The following is a 23,076-nucleotide window of genomic DNA, read 5'->3' as shown; positions in this document are numbered from 1 at the left end:
AATGTCTTCTTCCCATCTAGCCATGAACAAATTTGCTAAACTGGGAGCAAATTTAGCCCCCATGGCTACTCCTTTGAGTTGTAGATAAAATGACTTATCAAACCAAAAATAATTATGGTTCATGGCAAAATCCAACAGTTCTAATATGAACATCTTTTGGCGATCTGAAATATCCTCAGCTTCACCAAGATAGTAATCGGCAGCCTTCATGCCGTTAGCATGTCCTATGTTGCTGTACAAAGAAGCTACATCTGCTGTTACTAGAAAGGTGGAATGGTCAGTAGTAATAATCCTATCATTTAAGATTTGTTTAATGTCTTTCAAAAAAGATGGAGTGGTATTAACCATAGGTTGAAGAAAAAAAATCAATATATTCACCCACTAGAGAACAAAGAGAACCAATACCGCTCACTATTGGTCACCAAGAGGGTGCTGTTGATCTTTATGAAATTTTGGGAGACAATATAAGATAGGTAAGATCGGGGTGCAAAAGGGCATAGAAATTCTTTCTTCTTTTTAGTAATGATACATTATAAACTCTTTTAATAATATTCTTTAACCTCCATAGCGGTCTGATTATGTCCATATTTCTGTGCTCAAAGCGTTACTTTTTTTTGCATGGAAATATGTATTTTTTATTGTAGGCCTGTAATTTTTAGGAATAACTCACTGAAATCTGTCTGAACAAGAGTCTAGTAAACATCCCTGGTATGTTACAATTTGAAACACGAAATAATAAATTATAATTTAATAAATAATCATAAAAAATAATAATATAAACACTGATATGTGAAATATAGCGCCAAGTTCGCACATCACTGAGCAAAGTTGCAAAATCGTTTTCAGTGTCTGATGACGAATTTCCCCACGAATCATTATCACTCAATTCTGCAAGTGGTTCTAATTTACTATCGCTGTTCTCTAGCTGATCTAAAACCACTTTTGATCAGGGGGGGTTAAATCCAGCTTATAACCTATCACAGGAGCTTTATCACAGATGTCACTTCACTCCACTTCATGTTCACTGGTTTACAACAGCACATTGCCATATTCCACAGGATCTCTCACTTAGGACTGTTTATTCATTTGATTATTTATCACTCATTTTTTGTGTATTTATTTTCTTTTATTGTATGATTATTTCTATTCATTTAATTTTGAACATCACATGGACGTTTATGATTTATAGTATCTAGCGCTGCACTTTCTTGCTCATTTAGTTAGTAAGTTCCCCCCAGTGTCAGAATGCCAGCCGCAGTGCTGCTATAAGTTGCAGATCGCCGCCATTACTAGTATATATATATACAGTCAGGTCCATAAATATTGGGACATCGACACAATTCTAACATTTTTGGCTCTATACACCACCACAATGCTTTGAAATGAAACGAACAAGATGTGCTTTAACTGCAGACTGTCAGCTTTAATTTGAGGGTATTGACATTTACATTCCAAATCAGGTGAACGGTGTAGGAATTACAACAGTTTGCATATGTGCCTCCCACTTGTTAAGGGACCAAAAGTAATCTGACAATTGGCTTCTCAGCTGTTCCATGGCCAGGTGTGTGTTATTCCCTCATTATCCCAATTACAATGAGCAGATAAAAGGTCCAGAGTTCATTTCAAGTGTGCTATTTGCATTTGGAATCTGTTGCTGTCAACTCTCAAGATGAGATCCAAAGAGCTGTCACTATCAGTGAAGCAAGCCATCATTAGGCTGAAAAAACAAAACAAACCCATCAGAGAGATAGCAAAAACATTAGGCGTGGCCAAAACAACTGTTTGGAACATTCTTAAAAAGAAGGAACGCACCGGTGAACTCAGCAACACCAAAAGACCCGGAAGACCACGGAAAACAACTGTGTTGGATGACCGAAGAATTCTTTCCCTGGTGAAGAAAACACCCTTCACAACAGTTGGCCAGATCAAGAACACTCTCCAGGAGGTAGGTGTACGTGTGTCAAAGTCAACAATCAAGAGAAGACATCACCAGAGTGAATACAGAGGGTTCACCACAAGATGTAAACCATTGGTGAGCCTCAAAAACAGGAAGGCCAGATTAGAGTTTGCCAAATGACATCTAAGGAAGCCTTCACAGCTCTGAAACAACATCCTATGGACAGATGAGACCAAGATCAACTTGTACCACAGTGATGGGAATAGAAGAGTATGGAGAAGGAAAGGAACTGCTGATGATCCTAAGCATACCACCTCATCAGTGAAGCATGGTGGTGGTAGTGTCATGGCGTGGGCATGTATGGCTGCCAATGGAACTGCTTCTCTTGTATTTATTGATGATGTGACTGCTGACAAAAGCAGCAGGATGAATTCTGAAGTGTTTCGGGCATTATTATCTGCTCATATTCAGCCAAATGCTTCAGAACTCATTGGACGCCGCTTCACAGTGCAGATGGACAATGATCCAAAGCATACTGCAAAAGCAAGCAAAGAGTTTTTTAAGGGAAAGAAGTGGAATGTTATGCAATGGCCAAGTCAATCACCTGACCTGAATCCGATTGAGCATGCATTTCACTTGCTGAAGACAAAACTGAAGGGAAAATGCCCCAAGAACAAGCAGGAACTAAAGACAGTTGCAGTAGAGGCCTGGCAGAGCATCAACAGGGATGAAACCCAGCGTCTGGTGATGTCTATGCGTTCCAGACTTCAGACTGTAATTGACTGCAAAGGATTTGCAACCAAGTATTAAAAAGTGAAAGTTTGATTTATGATTATTATTCTGTCCCATTACTTTTGGTCCCTTAACAAGTGGGAGGCACATATGCAAACTGTTGTAATTCCTACACCGTTCACCTGATTTGGATGTAAACACCCTCAAATTAAAGCTGACAGTCTGCAGTTAAAGCACATCTTGTTTGTTTCATTTCAAATCCATTGTGGTGGTGTATAGAGCCAAAAATGTTAGAATTGTGTCGATGTCCCAATATTTATGGACCAGACTGTATATAAATAAATGCCAGTATATATATCGCCACTTGTAGATGCTATAACTGTCACGTAAACCAATTAATTTACATTTATTGGGATTAAAGACATGTAGCAGAATACATTTTGGCCTAAATTTAACATTTTTTTTTACTGGATATGTTTTATAGCAAAAAGTCAAAAATATTGGGTTTTTTTTTTCAAAATTATTAGTCTTTTTTTGTTTATAGTGTAAAAAATAAACAACGCACAGGTGATCAAATACCACCAAAAGAAAGCTCTATTTGTGGGAAAAAAGGACACAAATTTCATTTGGGTGCAGCACTGCATGACCGCGCAATTGTCAGTTAAAGTAACGCAGCACTGTATTGCAAAAAATAGTCTGGTCAGGAAGGGGGGTAAATCCTCTGGAGGGCAAGTGGTTAAATGCTTTAACTAAAGCAGTGTACATGACAGGCTAAACATACAGCTGATAATTGTGAGGTGGTGGCTTAGCGCTGTCAGCCTGCAACAGGAAGTGATGTAACTGGCAGGATCTCCAATTAAGACAGTGTACAACATATTCACAAAAAACTGTATAGAGTGAGACAGGATGCCAAGAATAATCAAAAGGAGATTGAGGGTTTACATACACTTCAAACCCCTCTGGCTCAAGGCACATGCTACAAAATATATTTGCAACAACTCTATATGCTGCTACAGGGCTTCTTGTTTGACTACTCCAAACTGCCCTTCAAGATTATCTTCAAAATGAGTAGATTAGCAGGGCTGAATAACATACAATAACAGGATAAGCAAATTAATGAATTGTTTAAGTTTTAGCAAACTAAATATCATCATGTGTATAACACACATGATGCCACATCATGAACTGCAAATCAAGACATTAACAAGAACACAGTGCGAATAGTTCATTTTCCCTAACAAAGAAATCTGAGTGGCTGTACTCCTGGGATCTTCTATAAAACGCTTTATTCAAAAACAGATGATCTCCATAAAAACAGCCAAAGGTCACACTGTGTTAGTGCTTCCTCACAACCACAGTTTGTTTTCTCATTTCCTTGTGGTATGTTTGCACTGGAAAATGTACACCAATACATCTGGTGGACAATAGCTCTTAAGATTAATAAAACATATTAAGGTTGAATAAATAAATCCATTGGGGTCACCCCATGCAGGTTCAAATCCTGCTGACTATGCCAAGTGTTGGTAGGTGCAGCGTGATGTCCTAGTGCAATTTCAAGACTATATTATAACAAAATCCAGTATAGGCAAACAGGCGCAGCGGGAAAGTAACCCGACCGGGAGCACTCACAAATTGGAAGAGCAAAGCGGCAGGAAATCAGTGGACCAGAGGTGCCGACAGAATCCATCTGAAGGAGTGGAATGTGGCCTGGTCCGTTTGCACCCAAATGGGAAGGCTTCCAGGAAGGATGGCATGTCCCTGCACGTTCCCTACTGAACCTTTCCTTGACACTATGCACTTTCCCTACTCTAGTCACTCGCAAAAATGTGTGCCAAACCCAGTAGCCAGGGTCTTAGACAGACTCTGCTTGACCCAAGATAGCTGCCACAAGCACATGGGGCACCAGCATCCAATCAGATAGCTGCCTCCCTGTGTCTGAGGAAACCATAGAGGAATTAGGATCCCCTCGACTTTCTCCCCTATCTGCACTAAGCACCACCTGCAGTCGAGAAAATAGACTGCACCTGCCTACACTAAAGTACTCTGATTATGTTGTTTGAGATGTTGTTGCCAATGCCTTGGATGTTGTTGTTTATTGTGTTGCAATGCCAAGGACAGCATCTGTTAAACAGCAGGGAAATCATTGTACCCGCGATCAGTAGATCACGGGTGCAATGTGGGCTCCAGCAGACATGTCCTCCAGCTTTCAAACAGAAAGCCCCGTAGAGAGGTACGACCTGAAAGGTGGCGGCCATGTCAGCAGACATGTGAAGACCCAAAGGTGTCCCTGCAGCCCATTGAAACAACTGCCATGGTGAAAAATGGTACTTGTAGTTCATTTATTTACAGGAATCTGAAGAAATGATGTGGCTGTGTGGCGGAGCCCTGCACTGCTTATAAAAAGTGACAGTGGGTGCATGGAGAAAAACCCCCTCCTGCTATAACAGAGAGGAGGGGGATTACGGGGGAGAGAAGGCAGGAGCTGGAATATGTGATATTTTTTACCCTAAATACGAGTGGAACATGTTCCAAAGGTTACCTTAGCCTTTGAAGAGGGGTATCCAACCTGCGGTCCAACACAAAATCATAAACATACAGTGCATCTAGAAAGTATTCACAGCGCTTAACTTTTGCCACATTTTATTTTATTTTATTCCAGAATGGATTAAATTCATTTTTTTCCTCAACATTCTACAAGCAATACCCCATAATGACAACGTGAAAGAAGTTTGTTTTAAAATCTTTGCAATTTACTAAAAATAAAAAAACCCACATGTACTGTACATAAGTATTCACAGCCTTTGTCATGACACTCAAAATTGAGCTCTGGTGCATCCTGTTCCCACTGATCATCCTTGAGATGTTTCCACAACTTGATTGGAGTCCACCTGTCTATATAAAGTCCCACAGTTAACAGTGTATGTCAGAGCACAAACCAAGCCATGAAGTCCAAGGAATTGTCCGTAGACCACCGAGACAGGATTATATCAAGGCATAGATCTGGGGAAGGGTACAGAAAAATTTCTGCAGCATTGAAGGTCCCAATGAGCACAGTGGCCTCCATCATCCATAAATGGAAGAAGTTTGGAACCACCAGGAATCTTTCTAGAGCGGGCCGCTTGGCCAAAATAAGCGATCAAGGGAGAAGGGCCTAAGCCAGGGAAGTAACCAAGCACCCGATGGTCACTCTGAAAAAGCTCCAGCGTTTCTCTATGGAGAGAGGAGAACCTTCCAGAAGAACAACCATCTCTGCAGCACTCCACCAATCAGGCCTGTATGGTAGAGTGGCCAGACGGAAGCCACTCTTCAGTAAAAGGCAAATGGCAGCCTGCCTGGAGTTTGCCAAAAGGCACCTGAGGGGTTCTCAGACCATGAGAAACAAAACTCTCTGGTCTCATGAAACAAAGATTAATCTCTTTGGCCTGAATGCCAAGCATCATGTCTGGAGGAAACCAGGCACCGCTCACCACCTGGCCAATACCATCCCTACAGTGAAGAATGGTGGTAGCAGCATCATGCTGTGGGGATGTTTTTCAGCGGCAGGAACAGGATTGAAGGAAAGATGAATGCAGCAATATACAGAGACATCCTTGATCAAAACCTGTTCCAGAGTGCTCTGGACCTTAGACTGGGGTGATGGTTCATCTTTCAATAGGACAACGACCCTGAGCACACAGCCCACATAACAAAGAAGTGGCTATGGGCCATCTCTATGAATGTCCTGGAATGACCCAGCCAGAACCCAGACTTGAACCCGATTGAACATCTCTGGAGAGATCTGAAAATGGCTGTGCACTGACGCTCTCCATCCAACCTGATGGAGAGGTACTGCAAAGAAGAATGGGAGAAATTGCCCAAAAATAGGTGTGCCAAGCTTGTAGCATCACACTCAAAACGACTTGAGGCTGTAATTGGTGCTAAAGGTGGTTCAACAAAGTATTGAGGAAAAGCTGTGAATACTTATGTACATGTTTTTTTTTTTATTGTTAATAAATTGCAAAGATTTCAAAACAAACTTCTTTCACATTGTCATTATGGGGTATTGTTTGTAGAATGTTGAGGGAAAAAAAATAATTTAATCCATTTTGGAATAAGGCTATAATATAACAAAATGTGGCAAAAGTGTAGTGCTGTGAATACTTTCTGGATGCACTGTACACAAATTGCTAATTATTATTTTTTTTTATTTAAATATTTATTAGTTTTTCATGTTATTACAAAAAATCCATAAAAGGGGACACAATACATATAAATATTCGTTACATTTCTAATTTACCCCTTCTAATAACTCTTTTCTTTCCCACCCATCCCAACCCATTCCCACCCCTCTTCCCCCTCCCTCCCCTCTGCAGGATCTCTCCCACTCTAATCTCTCGAGGCCTAATAACTTTAAGTACCATCCTAGTTTATAGTTTTCTATATTTCTCTTTCAATCCTGATTTTTCCCATTTTTCCCATCTCATATAGTATACTCCCAACCTATCTTCCTGCATATGGTAAAATTTTTCCATTCTACTAATCTGGTTTACTCTATTGATCCAGTCTTCCTCCTTCAGCACCTCCGTTTTCTGCCAAAACTTGGGTATCAAACCTTTTGCAGCATTTAAATAGTACCATACGCCTGATTCTTTATATTTATTTACTGATGTCTCAACATTATGTAGGAGACACATCGTTGGGTCTAACCCTATGTCATTTCCAGTTATTATTTCTATCAATTTAACTATTGTCTTCCAAAAAGCTTGAATTTTCGGACATTCCCACCATATGTGAAACACCGTGCCTATCTCTCCACATCCTCTCCAACACATTTTTGAATTTTTCCCACTCATCTTATACTCAGTACTCGGTGTAATATGCCATCGTGTCAAACACTTATAATTAATCTCAACCTCTCTCATACTAACGTTCTCGTGTATCAATCTAAATATCTTTTTCTGTTTATCCTCGTCTAACACCACATCCATATCTCTTTCCCATTTCGTTATAAAAATTAACTTTGTGTCTGTGTCTAATTCTGTGAGTATTCTATAGATTTTAGCAATACCGTGTTTCCCATCTCTACGTGTTTCTAACAGCCTTTCAAACATATTCCACTCCTTTTTTAATCTCAGGGGTTTTGGGAGATTTCCAATGAAACATTTTAATTGATGATATTTCCACTCATCTATTCTAGTAAAAATATCTCCCTTCTTCTCTTTTAATTCTTTAAATGTTCTCAATTCCCCCTCTACCAATACATCTCTCAATTGGATATCTTACTTTTTAAACCATCTCCCTGATATCTCATCCTTTCCTGGAGGGAAATACTCCGTGTTTGCAAGAGGCATTAATATAGAGTTGAATTCCCATTTCATGTTTTTGTGTAAATTATCCCATATCCTTAAAACATTTAAAGTGTAAATACTTGTGCTTTCTTTAATTCTTCTATAATGTGCTGGAACCCATATCATCTTACTCAAACTAATTCCACTCAGTTCATTTTCAATTTTTACCCAACTTTTCCCCATAGTTAAATGTCCAGTCATAAATTCTTGCTAAAATTACTGCTTTATAGTATCTCTTGACATCAAGTAGTCCCATTCCCCCTTTCTCTTTAGTCTTACTTAATGTTTCGTATGATATTCTTGGTTTATTATTCCTCCATATATATCTTGTTAACATTTTTTTTATTATCTTAAAAAAAGCCTCTGGGAGTTTGATTGGAACCATTTGAAATCTATAGAGTATTTTAGGTATAATTACCATTTTAACTAGGTTTATACGTCCTATCCATGATGGATTTCCTCCTTCTAATATTTTTAATTCTTCCTTGGTCTCATTTATCAAAGAAATATAGTTTAATCTATACAATTGTTTATATGAGATAGCAAGTTTTATTCCTAGGTATTTTATATCTTTTTCTCTCCATATAAAGGGGAATTCTTTTTGTAGCGTTTCTTTTTCGCTCTTTAGTATATTGATGTTCAGAATCTCTGTTTTTGTTGGATTCATTTTTAGATTTGATAATTCACCATATTCCTTCAGGATCTTCATTATACTTGGTAGTGTTATTTGGGGGTTGCCTACATAAAACAATAGGTCATCCGCAAAGGCCGCTACTTTATGTTCTATATTTTCTGTCTGGATTCCCTTTACCGCTCCACTATTACTTATTATTGACAACAGGGGTTCCAATGACAAAACATACAACAAGGGGGGCAATGGGCAGCCCTGTCTTGTTCCATTGGACATCCCAATGGATTCCGACCTCTCCCCATGTACCGTGATGATTGCGGTGGGCTCCCTATATAATTTACCTATCCACTCACGCATTCTCTCTCCAATCCCCAACACTTCCAAGTTGTCCATCATAAAGCCCCAGTCCACTCTATCAAACGCCTTCTTGGCATCAATTGACAAGAGCACCACGGGGCTTTCCCTTTTCTACTTTTCTGAATATGCATCAGAGTTCTCAACCCGTTATCTCTACCCTCTCTCCCTGGGACAAAGCTTACCTGATCTCCATGGATCCATTCAGGCATTACGTCTTTCAGCCTAGTAGTGGTGTGAACCTCCTGCGCTCCCAAGTGTTTAAACTAAATAAAAATATATATAAATCCCAGGGGAAGCTGCTAACATTAAATCATATACCAGTGATTGTGATAAATAAATATAATAAAGAATGTAGCGCTACACCCAAAATATATATGCACATTTAAATGGAAAATTAATATATATAAAAAATGTGAAATCACAAAATCTCATAAAAAATATATATATAAATGTGACAGTGATATCAATTAATATTAATTAGTGCCCATAAATCATAAAATCAACACAATAAAATAAATAGCTCAAAACATGTGAAAAAACATTTCCATATATATATGTATAAATGACGCATACACATATATATAATTATAATCACACGTGCCTCTTGTGAAGTGAAATGACCATTAAAATGGTACAAAACAACAGTGCTCTCAAAGTCCAATAAATATTGCTGGTGACCAAAGAGAAAACAGTGCTTCCAATAACTACTGTTAGTGACCATATGTAAAGAGATCTGCACGAGTTTTACATATGGTCACTAACAGTAGTTATTGGAAGCACTGTTTTCTCTTTGGTCACCAGCAATATTTATTGGACTTTGAGAGCACTGTTGTTTTGTACCATTTTAATGGTCATTTCACTTCACAAGAGGCACGTGTGATTATAATTATATATATGTGTATGCGTCATTTATACATATATATATGGAAATGTTTTTTCACATGTTTTGAGCTATTTATTTTATTGTGTTGATTTTATGATTTATGGGCACTAATTAATATTAATTGATATCACTGTCACATTTATATATATATTTTTTATGAGATTTTGTGATTTCACATTTTTTATATATATTAATTTTCCATTTAAATGTGCATATATATTTTGGGTGTAGCGCTACATTCTTTATTATATTTATAGGTCTTTCAGCCTATTTGCTAGAACCTTTGCGTACAACTTGGTATCAGTGTTCAATAATGAAATTGGTCTATAGCTGGAGCACTGAGAAGGATCTTTTCCCTCCTTGTGAATGAGTACGACATGGGCCTGAAGAGATTCTCTCCTCCCCTCCATCCCACCTCCCAGATCATTCATATACTTCTTCAGCTTCGGTAACAATAATTCACTATATTTTTTATAGTACTTAACTGTGTAACCATCCGGTCCTGGGCTTTTTCCACCCCCTGTACTTCTTAATGCTGCTTTTATTTCTTCCTGGGAAATTTCCGCATCCAAGGAGTTCAATTGTGCTTCACTTAGCTTTGGTAATCCCGCATTTTTTAAATATATCATCCTTTTTTCGTTGATACCCTCTCTAATTTCATTTGGAGAACCTTGGGGACTAATATTATACAACTTTCTATAGTACTCCGTAAACACTTTAATAATCTCTTTAGTTGAGTGGACCAACTCCCCCTTAGGACTTTTTATCTTTTCTATATAATTCCTGTTTTTCTTTTTATTCAGAGCTCTCATTAAGTATTTTCCTGGTCTATCTCCCCTTCTATATCTTTCGCTTAATACTTTGTTATATACTCTTCTCCTCTCCTCTTCCATCAATCTCTCTAGCTCATCTTTTTTATCCATTAACTTCTGTCTTGTTTCTCTTGTTATTTTCTTCTTATGTATCTGCTCCAAGTCCAGGATTTCTTTTAGGAGTCCACTAACCCTCTCTCTTCTTTCTTTTTTCTTCCTTGCTCCCATCGCAATCAAGATTCCTCTTATATATACCTTATGGCTTTCCCATACTGTAGCTGTCGATACTTCCTCTGTCTCATTCTCCTTAAAATATACCTTGATCTCTTCCCCGATCTTCTGAGCAATATCCTCATCCAAGAGAAGAGCCTCATTTAACCTCCATCCTAAGCCTCCCGTCCACCGTCTTCCCCATCCCATTTTCATTATGACAGGGGCATGATCCGATAATGTTCTTGTCTCTATTTCTATTTTAACCAACAGTTCAATGAGTTGATGGTCTATTAAAATATAATCCAGTCTCGAGTATATCTCATGTGCATTAGAGAAGAAGGTAGTCTCTGTCTTTCATATGCATTATTCTCCAGGTGTCCACCAGTTGGTACTCGTGGATCGCTTTTTTTCAAAGCTCTCAGAGACCTACCACCTTCTCCCTGCACAAGGGAGGTTGCATCCTTTTGTGGGTCCATACAGAGATTTAAATCTCCTGCTATTATCAAACGCCCTTTTTTAAAATCTATCAATTTTTTCAGCAGACCCTTCAAATAGATCTCCGGCTTCTTGTTAGGGCAGTATATATTGGCTAATGTACACTCGATTCCCTGTAGTTTACCTTTCAAGAACAGGAATCTCCCCTTCGGATCAGTCTTTCTATCTTCCAGCTCAAATCTCATATTCTTTGCCAATCCTATTGCCACCCCTTTTGCTCTTTTAATTGGAGAGTCAGCGTAATACCATGTTGGATAATATTTGGATTTTAATTTCACGTTTGACTCTATCTCAAAATGTGTCTCCTGTAAAAATACCACTGACGTTGCCCTATGATGTAACTCTTAAACAACTTAAATCTTTTCCCAGGACAATTCAACCCATTCACATTATATGTTATAAACTGTATTTCTTCCATCCTTCTTAATTCTGTCTATCTCTCCTCTAATTCGCCTCCTCCTATTAGGCCCAACTATCATGCAGAGTATTAGCCCAGCACCCCCTCCCTCCCACCCGACCCCCATCCCCCCACCCCCCCTCTCTTATTTTTCCCCTACCCATTTTAGGCTTGTAAGCTGCCTACAAATCATTTGTGGATCTATTTCCACCATTGATTTAAAATTTTGGGCGTAAGCTCCGCCCATGGACGGCACACCTCTCCTCCGACCTCCCCAGATCCCCTCTATCAACTGGACTCAGCAATAATCTTTACTTCCCCGTCACGACCCGCGGTCGCCGCCACCAACAGGGGACAATCGCACAGCCGCGACTAACAGTAATACGTCACGCCCACGGCGTCAGACCCCAGACCTTCTCACCAAACTCGTGACCGAAGGGCCGGCCGATCCAAAACCGCGGTGTGACGCGCGTAACAAGGCCCCACCCAGCTGCACCCTACACAGCGATTGCCCAGCTAATGGACTACAATCGGTGCCTGCAGCCTGAATGCGCTTGTTACTGGGTCGGGTTAGTTACGCAACTAACCCTCTACTGCCACCACCACTTTTGTCGGAGACTGGGAAACTCCCGTTATCAAATATACACTATAATGATTGAAATATTGATCTATATAGCACGGCCCGCGGAACTACTATACAGAAATATAACCACAGTAGCGTCTCTTCAAAGGCAGGAATTCGTGAATTGCAAGTAAGCGCTTAGAAACAGTTTAACACTTTCAGAAAGAAAGATTTATTACTAAAAGCGTTGGATGCAAAATAAATACGTACAAAGAGATATCACAAAAATATATATATATGTATATAAAGACACAGCAAACATAGAATAGCGAGGAAATTACAGGGTAAGTTACTTGCCTTGCCTGGTTTTAGCAAATTCAAGATGCAGAGCAGAAAGGTTCTTTGATCTCCCCTTGTTACGATGTTGCTGGGAGATCCCTGTGTGTGTGTCTAACTCACTTACTCTCTTAAAAGGTCCCTCTCAAAAGGGGAGGGGGGCTCTGACTTGGGAGTGGTCATTGGGAAACTCTACACTAAATTACTAGCTCATATCCTGTGATATGAACCATACAGTTGACCTCAGGACTGTGCACTTATTCTGGTTGGTTTGATAATGAGTGGGCTTACATAGTTTTGGGTGATAAAAATGACACCTCCGTAGACTGGATGGCTCCACTTCTCATGTCTTCCTGGTTGTTCCACACCATTTGCCAGGAGATAAAGTCTGCCTCACAGGAATGCAGGGGGGATGTGAGGATTGATTTGAGGTATGCCTCAGATAGACAGACAGAACATGAAAACGAGGGTTGAGGGGGAACTCTGCTCCAATTCTGATGAGCAAGTTTGCCACACCCCCCCTTAACCGGAGCTTCCAGAAGGGCTTCCACATCGACAGGGGAGAGACAAGGGGGGTCAGAGAGAAAAAAAAAAGGGGAAAAAAAAAAAAGCATATTTATTACTTAATTCTCCCTCCTTTCTCTCCCCAACCCCGGGGCCTCCCTCCCTCTCCCCCCGACCCGCTGCCAGTCCTCTTTTCTTGTATCATCCGTATCTCCTTTTTCTTCTTCTTCTTCTTCCCACCCAGCTATCTCCATTCTTTGCAAGCCCAGTCTATCATAAAAATCTCTCAGTTCCTCCGGGAATCTCAGATAAGCTGTAACCCCATTTTTCCAGCCAATTAGAGATGCTGAGGTACCCCATCTATACTGCACATTCTGTTTTCTCATTTGCTCCAACAGGGGTCTCAGGGATCTCCTTCTCCATAGAGTCTCTGATGTTAAGTCCGCATAAATTTGGATAGTCAGATCTCCATACTTAATGATCTTCCCTTGATCTTCTTCCATATCTCATCTTTGACCCCAGATTTTTGGAACTGGACAATTATATCTCTCGATCTTTCCTTCTCAGTAGCTTGTTTGAACTTTCCTATTCTGAACACTCCATCTGGTTTGATCCCGTCTGTTTCAGGTCTGTCTCTTATGGAGTCTAAAATTTTATTAACTAGTTCATATAATGTTTCCCCTTTTGCAGACTCTGGAATTCCTCAAACTCTAAGGTTACACCTTCTTTCTTTATTTTCTTGAATTTCCATCCTATAGAGCAATTTTTTCTAAGTTTTCTCCAAATGGGTTGTTTTTTTCCTTAGATTATGGTTTGGGCCTGGGTTTTAACTTTCTCCTCTGTTTCTTCCATTCTCGATAGCAGATGCCCTAAATCATTTCAAATAGCTGTCATTTCGTGTTTTATCGTTTTCTCCAAACTTTGAAACATTTCTATCATCTCCTTCTTATTTGGTACTTGTAGTTCACCGTCAGATTCTTTTTTTCCCAAGCCATCCGCTATTTGTTGGCTACAGCTGCTGTTCATACCCAATGATAATCTAGGACTATTTCCTGAGCTAGTGTCCATTTCCCCTTTTGCACTTGCGCCTTGGGCCCTTTCTGGCGTAATATTTCCATATGATGTAAATTTCTTTATCGTGCCTGTTTGAGACCCTTTGAGCCCTGCTCCCTTAGGACCTTTATTTTTCATATCCTCTATATGTCTTTTGTCTTCTATATTCTCTAGATGGGGTTATACCGCTCCTTTATGATTTGTGGACCAGACAGGCTTGCTATTTTTCCTTATGTTTTGCTCTCCTAGGGCACCTGGGACTCTTCTCTTCTAAACCCAGGGAATCCTCCCCTCTTTCACCCCTTGGTCCCCGATGTTACTCAGGGGTCCACTACGCAATAAGCCCCCAACAGCTCTCACTCACCCTTCTCTTCTCAGGACGGTGGCTCCAAGCTTGAGTGGAGGGCTTTCACAGCAGCTCAGTCCTGGGGGGGATTCCTCTGGGTTTCCGATGCTGTGCCTCTTTTTTCGCTTTTCTCATTGGGATTCGTCCCAGGGATGCACGGTGGGTCTCCTGGTACTCCCGGGTCTCCCTGACCCAGGGCCGATCAGCCGGCCAGGGGTTATAGGCAGCAGTAAGCTGGGGGTTATAGGCAACAGTAAGCCGGTAACAGTAAGCCGGCGGCTCCCTGTCACATCAGGACGCCGGCCGGCTTCCTCTTTCCCCCAAAGATCCTCCGCGGCTGGTCACGTGCTCCAGCAACGTCACCTCGCCTCCCAGCCGCTTGGATCTCTCTCTCGTGAAGCACCAGGGGAACCGGCGCGTCACTGCAGCCTCCGTCCAGCTCCCATCTCCGGCTCTCTGGGCTCTACTCCACGGCCCTCCAGACTCCGGTGAGTCGGTTCCTACTAAGGGTCACTGGGGAGGTCGGGAAGCGGGACCTAGCAAGGAGCTAGTGCCGCTCGCTCCCCACAGCAGCCATGTTCAGGTTCCTCCTCCATCAAAACACAAATTGCTAATTTTTAGGGGGGAATTTTTTGTAAAACATGTTTACACTTAGCAAACACATGCACCCAAAAAAAAAAAAAATTGACAGTGTCTCTCTGCTGGACTTTTAGAAGTTTTATCTTCCCAAAGAAAAATCTCCCACTCTTCACAATCACACCTTATTCATGTCATCAGTTTTCAGTAGAACCTATATTTGTGAGCAACTATTTTTAAGGATGAAGCATACGCAGGGCAAAATTAGAACCAAAATATCTTATGAGCACCTTGAGAATTAATTGAGAATTGCTACTACATCCGACGAACCAGATACTGATACGTTAGTGTATCAAAAACAGTGTCAAATATCGCACTAGTTTTATGTTACCCAGGTGTAGTTTTACATAAAAACATATTTAAAAAAAAATTAAGTTTTATTGCTCAGATAGGTACACTATCTATATTAGTGATCGTTAACTTGTGGTCTGCCTGATCTTTTCTGCTTATCAACTATCCTTGTTGCTGTATTTTATGTGCGACCCATGACAATTCCTCTTCTTCCAATGTGGCCCAAGAAAGTCAAAAAGGTTGAACACCCCCACCTTAAAAGTGTTAATTTTTTTTTATTAAATTATTAAACATGTTATACTGACCTGCTCTTTGTAATAGTTTTACACAGAGAAGCCCCAAACCACCTCTTCTTGGGTCTCCATGTGCCCCATATGGGGGACTATGGGTGCATACAGTACGTACTCGCTCCTGCGCTGTGTGTCTATGGAGCTGTGCTCCATAGACACACACACAGCGCTGCTTGCCCCTCCCCCCCGCTTCTTTCTCACCAATACCAATGGCTGCTGCTGTGGCCCGAGTCCCTGTGTGAAGAGGAAGAGCGGGGAGAGCAGGGAGAGAAGATATGCAGCTGTGTGTGGATCGATTAAGCAGGAGGACAGAAAGCTGTAAAATTTTTGCATTAGGGTAAAAAATGTTTTAGTTTTGGATCCACTCACAGTAATCCTTTTAATCTGCATATTTTAAATATATTTTCTTTAAATATCACTATTTCTTGTCATTTTGCTGCCTTTTAATCCAGCAATTTATGATTTGGGCAGTCGCATTTCTTTCAATGTCATTGTACTGACCAGTACCTGGTTGTATAGTCTTTGCATTGCATACACTTGGGCTCTTTCCTCTTGATCTTCCACCAGTGCATACTCCATTTCCTCTCTCTGCATTCTAAAGAAAGCATAGTGAAATAAATAAATATGATCATCTCAAGTACGATAAAGTGACCCTTGTTCATCCTGCAGTACATTCCACTGTCAAATGAAGAATACTGGTCCTCTCCCTGGAGAGCAGATACTGACTGACTGGCAAAGAAAATGCTATAATGCTTCTGAAAGGTTTTTACATAAGTGCATTGCTTATGAATTTGTCAGATAAAAATCAAACCTATGAACCATTAGCATTTAATATACCATGAATAGGGAGAAAAATGTGATACTAATGGATCTCAAACCAATTTCTTGTCTATGTCAAAATGTGCAGGCTTTATTTCCTCACAAAACCGCAGTTGAAGTCAGCGCCCAACATCCCCATAAACTGATATACCATCTTATCTAGGCTCCAGAAACCATGCCCTCTTGGTAGGTAACATTTATTGTATTTGTTTTTGATTTTTTTTTTTTTTACTCATTTCTATATACACTCTACATCGTAATTGAGTTTAGGCGTTTCCAGTGCCATCAAGCTGAAAGTGAAAGCCATTCACGAGAACTTCTATTTCATCAAGAATGATCAGGTCCTCAAAAAGAACCTTTTTATCTGAACTGTACCTAAAGTCTATAATATGTTTTTCCATTTTAGCTACAGCAAGGAATTGTAAAATCACTGTAAGGAATGATATCCCAATTATAGGCAAAAGATTTGCATTTGATGTGAAAATAATGTATTCTATGGGATGTTATATTCTTCACTATTTAGCTTGACTGTTCATGCAAATTATTCCTGTTTACATGGTTCACTAAGATGTGTATTATTGCCTGACAGTTTATTCATGTGATGTGCCTGAAATATAGAATAAAAAAAAATGCTGTAATTTCTATCTCCCTCCTGGAAAGATTTATCTGCTCCATTTGTCATTCAGACCATTGTCACCATGATAGAAAATGGAAATCTCCTTTTGTTGTGTCTCTGGGACATAAAGTTAAAGTACGGTATATCTGAAGCTTATTTTTTTAGCTTTGGTTAAAATCCTTTTTGGGTTTTATTGTTGTATGTGTCCCTGCTGTGGAGATTCATTCTGTTTGTCTTGGTGATCCATTTTCCCTAAGACTGAAAGTGAAAATCCAAAATTTTCAGTTATCATTTAAACAGCAATAAAGAGAAAATCCCTCAACCGGGACACTTGTTCCAGTAACAACTGTCTAAGGTTTCCCTTACTTTAGAGAGGTTTCATATAACATATTGGGCAGCACAGTGGCTAAGTGCTTAGCATTTCTGTCTAGCAGCACTGGGGGTCATTGGTTGGAATCCCAACCATGGCACCTCCTACCTGGCGTTTGCATGTTCTCTTTGTGCATGCATGGGTTTCCTTTCACACGTTATAGACATGCTGGTAGGTTAACTAGCTCCTGTGTAAATTGGCCCTAGTGTATGTATGAATGTGAGTTGGGAACTTTAGACTGTAGGCTCCTTGAGGGCAGGATGAATGTACAATATATATGAAACGCACAGCAATAAAAGAGCCTGTACTAAAACATCTTGGTGAAGTCAACTGATGAAAACCAGTTGTGCATGCAGAGGCTGGAAGTGTGTGCATGGTTAATAGCCAGCCTCTGTGGATGTTGGGGATATAGCAGCAAATGAGATATACATAGTGCTTGATGCGCTTGCCACAAGGCCTCCACACAGGAAAGGGGGGTGGGGTGTTAAAAACAGGGCGTTAAAAACCCTACTTTGACCACCCACGTAAAGTCTACTATATAGCCAATGGGGGCTGTCCACATCCTGCGACTGTGATGTTTTGCACTGGAGCCATGGCAAATTCAACACAGCATATCAAGTTGACAGGTGATACCACAGATCGCTTTTCAAAGAATAAACAAGTGTGAACTTAGCACAAGTGAGGGCATCTGTTGGTTGTTATTGTTCCTTTAAATAAATAGAATTACACTATAGTTTTCTGTCTACTTCTGTTTATTATGAGCAACTATATTATGCTATCTTGGAGACAAAGTTGCAGGAATAAAAGTTGTCAGATTGCATATGGATCTTAAATATAAGGATTATGTGCTTTTGCATTTTTCTGTAATTAAAAGGCCAATTAACCCTGGAGGGTAGCTTCCATTATCAGGTGGTAGAGCTTTGTTTTTTTGCACTGGGTGGATGCACAGGAAAAGCAGCACAAGGAACACATGAAATGGTCACAATTTTATTGCGGTTTAATTTTTTTTGGTTAGGTATTTAAGATTAGATTGGACACTTGAAAAACTACATTTTTATTAGGCTCTTTTTTTTTCTTGTGGTTCAGGTATTTTTGTAGTGTGTGAATTTATGTTACAGAAGCACAATTTCATATTCTGCAAAGAAATACAAGAGAGAAAGTGAAGGGGAATCTCTCCAATAGGACACCTAATGAGTTTATTGATTCCCTGCTCTATCCAAAACTAAGAAAAAAAATTGGCTTTAGATATACAGTGTAAAAGTTTATTTTAAAGACAAGAGGTTACAGCACAAAATACGTAGTCTTAAAAAAAATAGTGGGACCTGCATAAGAGTTTGAGTGGCGGGTAGTACAAAACAAGCAGCACATCCCCAAATAAAATAAATATTCCCTCCCTATTCCGCTAAAAGTACACTATGTGAGCTCATACATGCATCTATATTAAGTATAGTGGAAATCAAGTACACAGCCCTTATACAGAACAAATCCAAAACGTAATCATTTTTAAGAACAGGTGTCTACAGTTTGAAACCAACAGTCCCAATTTTTATTATATTTGGAAGGGCAACCTCTATGAATATATATTAATTTCTTTAGAGGGAGAGTGTTATTGATGTCAGCTATTCACTCCTCCAGAGTGGGAGGAAGCGCCTGCATCCAGTGGTGGGCTACCAATTTCCTGGCACTAAACAAAGTTTCAAATAAAAACGAAGTCCGATGTTTATCCACATCTGGATCAGGGAAAACGCCCAGTAAGTAGGATTTAGGGTCCACGGAAACAGGGAACCCCATGCGGTTATGCAGAAATTGGATCACCGGGTACTAAAAACCGCTCACCCACAGACAGTGCCAAAGCAGATGCCCAAACGTGCCCAGGGATATGCGACATTTAGGGCACTGGGAGTCCTGCTCAGCTCTGAATTGTACTAGACATGTTGTTGTGAGATATATCCTGTGAACAATATAGAGTTGGGTAAGGCGATCAGATAGAGTCAGGTCCATAAATATTGGGACATCGACACAATTTTAACATTTTTGGCTCTATACACCACCACAATGGATTTGAAATGAAACGAACAAGATGTGCTTTAACTGCAGACTGTCAGCTTTAATTTGAGGGTATTTACATCCAAATCAGGTGAACGGTGTAGGAATTGCAACAGTTTGCATATGTGCCTCCCACTTGTTAAGGGACCAAAAGTAATGGGACAGAATAATAATCATAAATCAAACTTTCACTTTTTAATACTTGGAGCCAATTACAGCCTGAAGTCTGGAACGCATAGACATCACCAGACGCTGGGTTTCATCCCTGGTGATGCTCTGCCAGGCCTCTACTGCAACTGTTTTCAGTTCCTGCTTGTTCTTGGGGCATTTTCCCTTCAGTTTTGTCTGCAGCAAGTGAAATGCATGCTCAATCGGATTCAGGTCAGGTGATTGACTTGGCCATTGCATAACATTCCACTTCTTTCCCTTAAAAAACTCTTTGGTTGCTTTTGCAGTATGCTTTGGGTCATTGTCCATCTGCACTGTGAAGCGACGTCCAATGAGTTCTGAAGCATTTGGCTGAATATGAGCAGATAATATTGCCCGAAACACTTCAGAATTCATCCTGCTGCTTTTGTCAGCAGTCACATCATCAATAAAGAGGCTCACCAATGGTTTACATCTTGTGGTGAACCCTCTGTATTCACTCTGGTGAAGTCTTCTCTTGATTGTTGACTTTGACACACATACACCTACCTCCTGGAGAGTGTTCTTGATCTGGCCAACTGTTGTGAAGGGTGTTTTCTTCACCAGGGAAAGAATTCTTCGGTCATCCACCACAGTTGTTTTCCGTGGTCTTCCGGGTCTTTTGGTATTGCTGAGCTCACCGGTGCGTTCCTTCTTTTTAAGAATGTTCCAAACAGTTGTTTTGGCCATGCCTAATGTTTTTGCTATCTCTCAGAGGGGTTTGTTTTGTTTTTTCAGCCTAATGATGGCTTGCTTCACTGATAGTAACAGCTCTTTGGATCTCATCTTGAGAGTTGACAGCAACAGATTCCAAACGCAAATAGCACACTTGAAATGAACCTTGGACCTTTTATCTGCTCATTGTAATTGGGATAATGAGGGAATAACACACACCTGGCCATGGGACAGCTGAGAAGTCAATTGTCCCATTACTTTTGGTCCCTTAACAAGTGGAAGGCACATATGCAAACTATTGTAATTCCTACACCGTTTACCTGATTTGGATGTAAATACCCTCAAATTAAAGCTGACAGTCTGCAGTTAAAGCACATCTTTTGTTTCATTTCAAATCCATTGTGGTGGTGTATAGAGCCAAAAATGTTAGAATTGTGTCAATGTCCCAATATTTATGGTCCTGACTGTATTTTGGGATAAACCTTCTTGCAGGAGTCTAGTACCTCCTTTCATTCCTTGTCCTCAATGACCCCCTATGTCGCTCTAGAGGTGCACTTTAACCAGCATAAAGATTCACTGTATATTGTACATTGGATGTATCCTCTATAGAAGCATATGTATTTTGTCAGCGTATCTCTTCTCTGGTCCTATATACTGTATACACTGAAATCCAATAACAAACTGCAAGTAGGAATCACATTCAGACACCTGGGAGATCCCTTCGCATTTCTTCTATTATCTTTTAGAGCATGGGTTTCTAACTTACTTTACGATTACTGCAATGCCCAATATGTCCCCATACCCTCTTTTGCCAAACTGTCATAATCATCATCATTACCAGTTCTAATAGGTACCAGTATGATTTCAAGGCATGGCAATAGCTTGTGTTTACTTTACATATAGAGAGCTAAAACAGAACAGTTAAAGGAAATCATAAAAATTGTATCACATATATTTATATAAAATGGCAATTCATAAATACACACAGTAGCTACAGCTAGTAAAATTCTAGGTTGTTTTTGGAAAAAAAAAAACCACATGGAGTTGAGGTACAGTTACTGGCAAGGTTACCTGCATGTCATTTGATACATCAAGTCTATTTCTTCACTGAGATATGAGGTTCAATAATGCAGAGAATTCTGTTTTATGGAGATAAGTAGTGAAGGGAACCAAAACATTCATTGCCCTCATCGCTGAGCTATATCTGCTCACATCAAAACGATTTGATATCCAGCCCTGCCTTTTTGAAATTAGCTTTCTTTCTTGGAACTTCTTGGAAATCAAATAAATGATGTGTTGCTTAATCCATTGATCCAGCCCAATATCTATATCATTTGGTTACCAAACACTTAAGGGGTACAGATACGTCCAAATAAGAACCCCTGTTTGAAGAGTGTCATAACCTTGGAAGTTACATTTTTCAGCTGAATGGTCAGCACTTTGCCCCACTTCCTCCCACTTGTTTTTGATGTTTTGTTCCCATCATAATAAACACATCTAATGAGCAGAATATTAACCTATAAAGAGGCACAGGAGGCAAGAAGTGATGGGCTAAAATGCAGATTTTTAAAATAAAGTTGGTATTTTGCATCGTGGAAATCTCTGGGTTCCTGAAAGTTTCTGTTCAATTAAATAACGAAAGGCTCATGGAGGTGCTAGCCCTTCTCTCCTTTTCATTAATTTTTTTTTGCAGGTACATGCAGCAGAGAACAGCAAACATTACTAGGTGATTTTCCAACTTATCTCATGAAGGTCTTAAAGTTAGCAAATAATCTATAGTAATTGTTCTCTTCCTAAAGACAGAAACTGAATTGTTTAAATTTGATCATGTTTTGTGTTTGTGCATGGGCCCTTTGTTAGAAAAGAATATGCTTCTTTGTGTGCAGCTGCACTATATGTTCAAATCCTTATACACATCTGACCATCACACCGATATGCGTTTATTGAATATGCCATTCCGGATCCATAAGCATAGAACTAAATGCTATATGTAAAAAAATGCTAGGAGGTGGAGGCTTTTGGCAAATGTAACATGAGAAGTCTCTTTCTAAAATCAGTTGTATAGAGTAGGTAGGTGTGTCATTTTGCTAATGTGGAGTAGGTAGGTGTGTCATTTTGCTAATGTGTAGGTAGGTGTGATGGTCAGTCATCTACAAAAATCACTTACTTGTCACGGTAGAGATTTGTGAAGTATTTCCTTCTGTTAAGTGCCTTTCTCAGAGTGGCCGATACAGGCAAGCCATCGTTTTCACAAGATACCTCTGCTGTAATATGGGCCTGGTCTTCCTCTTGCAATTTACTGGATGTGATCTCTCTTTGTTTCCAAGTCTCCAAATTTTTATCCATCTCTCTTATTTCCTAAATGTGAACACACATGTTGAACAGAAAGAGTGAAGATTTTCGATGTTATAGGGAACAATTAGAAATGTGAATGGTGTCTAAGCAGTATTGTTTCTGTACCTCTACCTGCAGCCTTGTAGCTGTATATATGCAATGTGGGATTAAAGTCGACCATAGACCGATCGAATTTGGATTGTTCAGCAGGAACTGGCCTAATTTTGCTACTTCTATGGGCTGTTTGGTTCAGGTTCAGTCAAACAGC

At 39.9% G+C, this 23,076-nt stretch overlaps 1 protein-coding gene across 2 annotated transcripts in view; it reads right to left on the bottom strand.

Annotated features, from left to right (window-relative positions):
- EVC2 (EvC ciliary complex subunit 2) overlaps positions 1-23,076 on the bottom strand; it is a 212,080-nt gene that overhangs the window by 33,548 nt on the left and 155,456 nt on the right. For both annotated transcript variants that reach the window (XM_089677395.1, XM_089677396.1), the window contains exons 18-19: positions 22,642-22,832; positions 16,270-16,357 (exon numbers count right to left, since the gene is read on the bottom strand). In XM_089677395.1, the coding sequence (XP_089533521.1) occupies positions 16,270-16,357; positions 22,642-22,832 (279 nt within the window). The remainder of the gene's footprint in view (positions 1-16,269; positions 16,358-22,641; positions 22,833-23,076) is intronic.

Source organism: Staurois parvus, unplaced genomic scaffold (genome assembly GCF_062004578.1).
Source record: "Staurois parvus isolate SC_StPar_1 unplaced genomic scaffold, SC_StPar_1.0 ptg000186l, whole genome shotgun sequence".
Lineage (NCBI taxonomy): Eukaryota > Metazoa > Chordata > Amphibia > Anura > Ranidae > Staurois > Staurois parvus.
The sequence above is the reverse complement of the archived record's forward strand: the minus strand, read 5'-3'. Positions and strand labels throughout refer to the sequence as shown.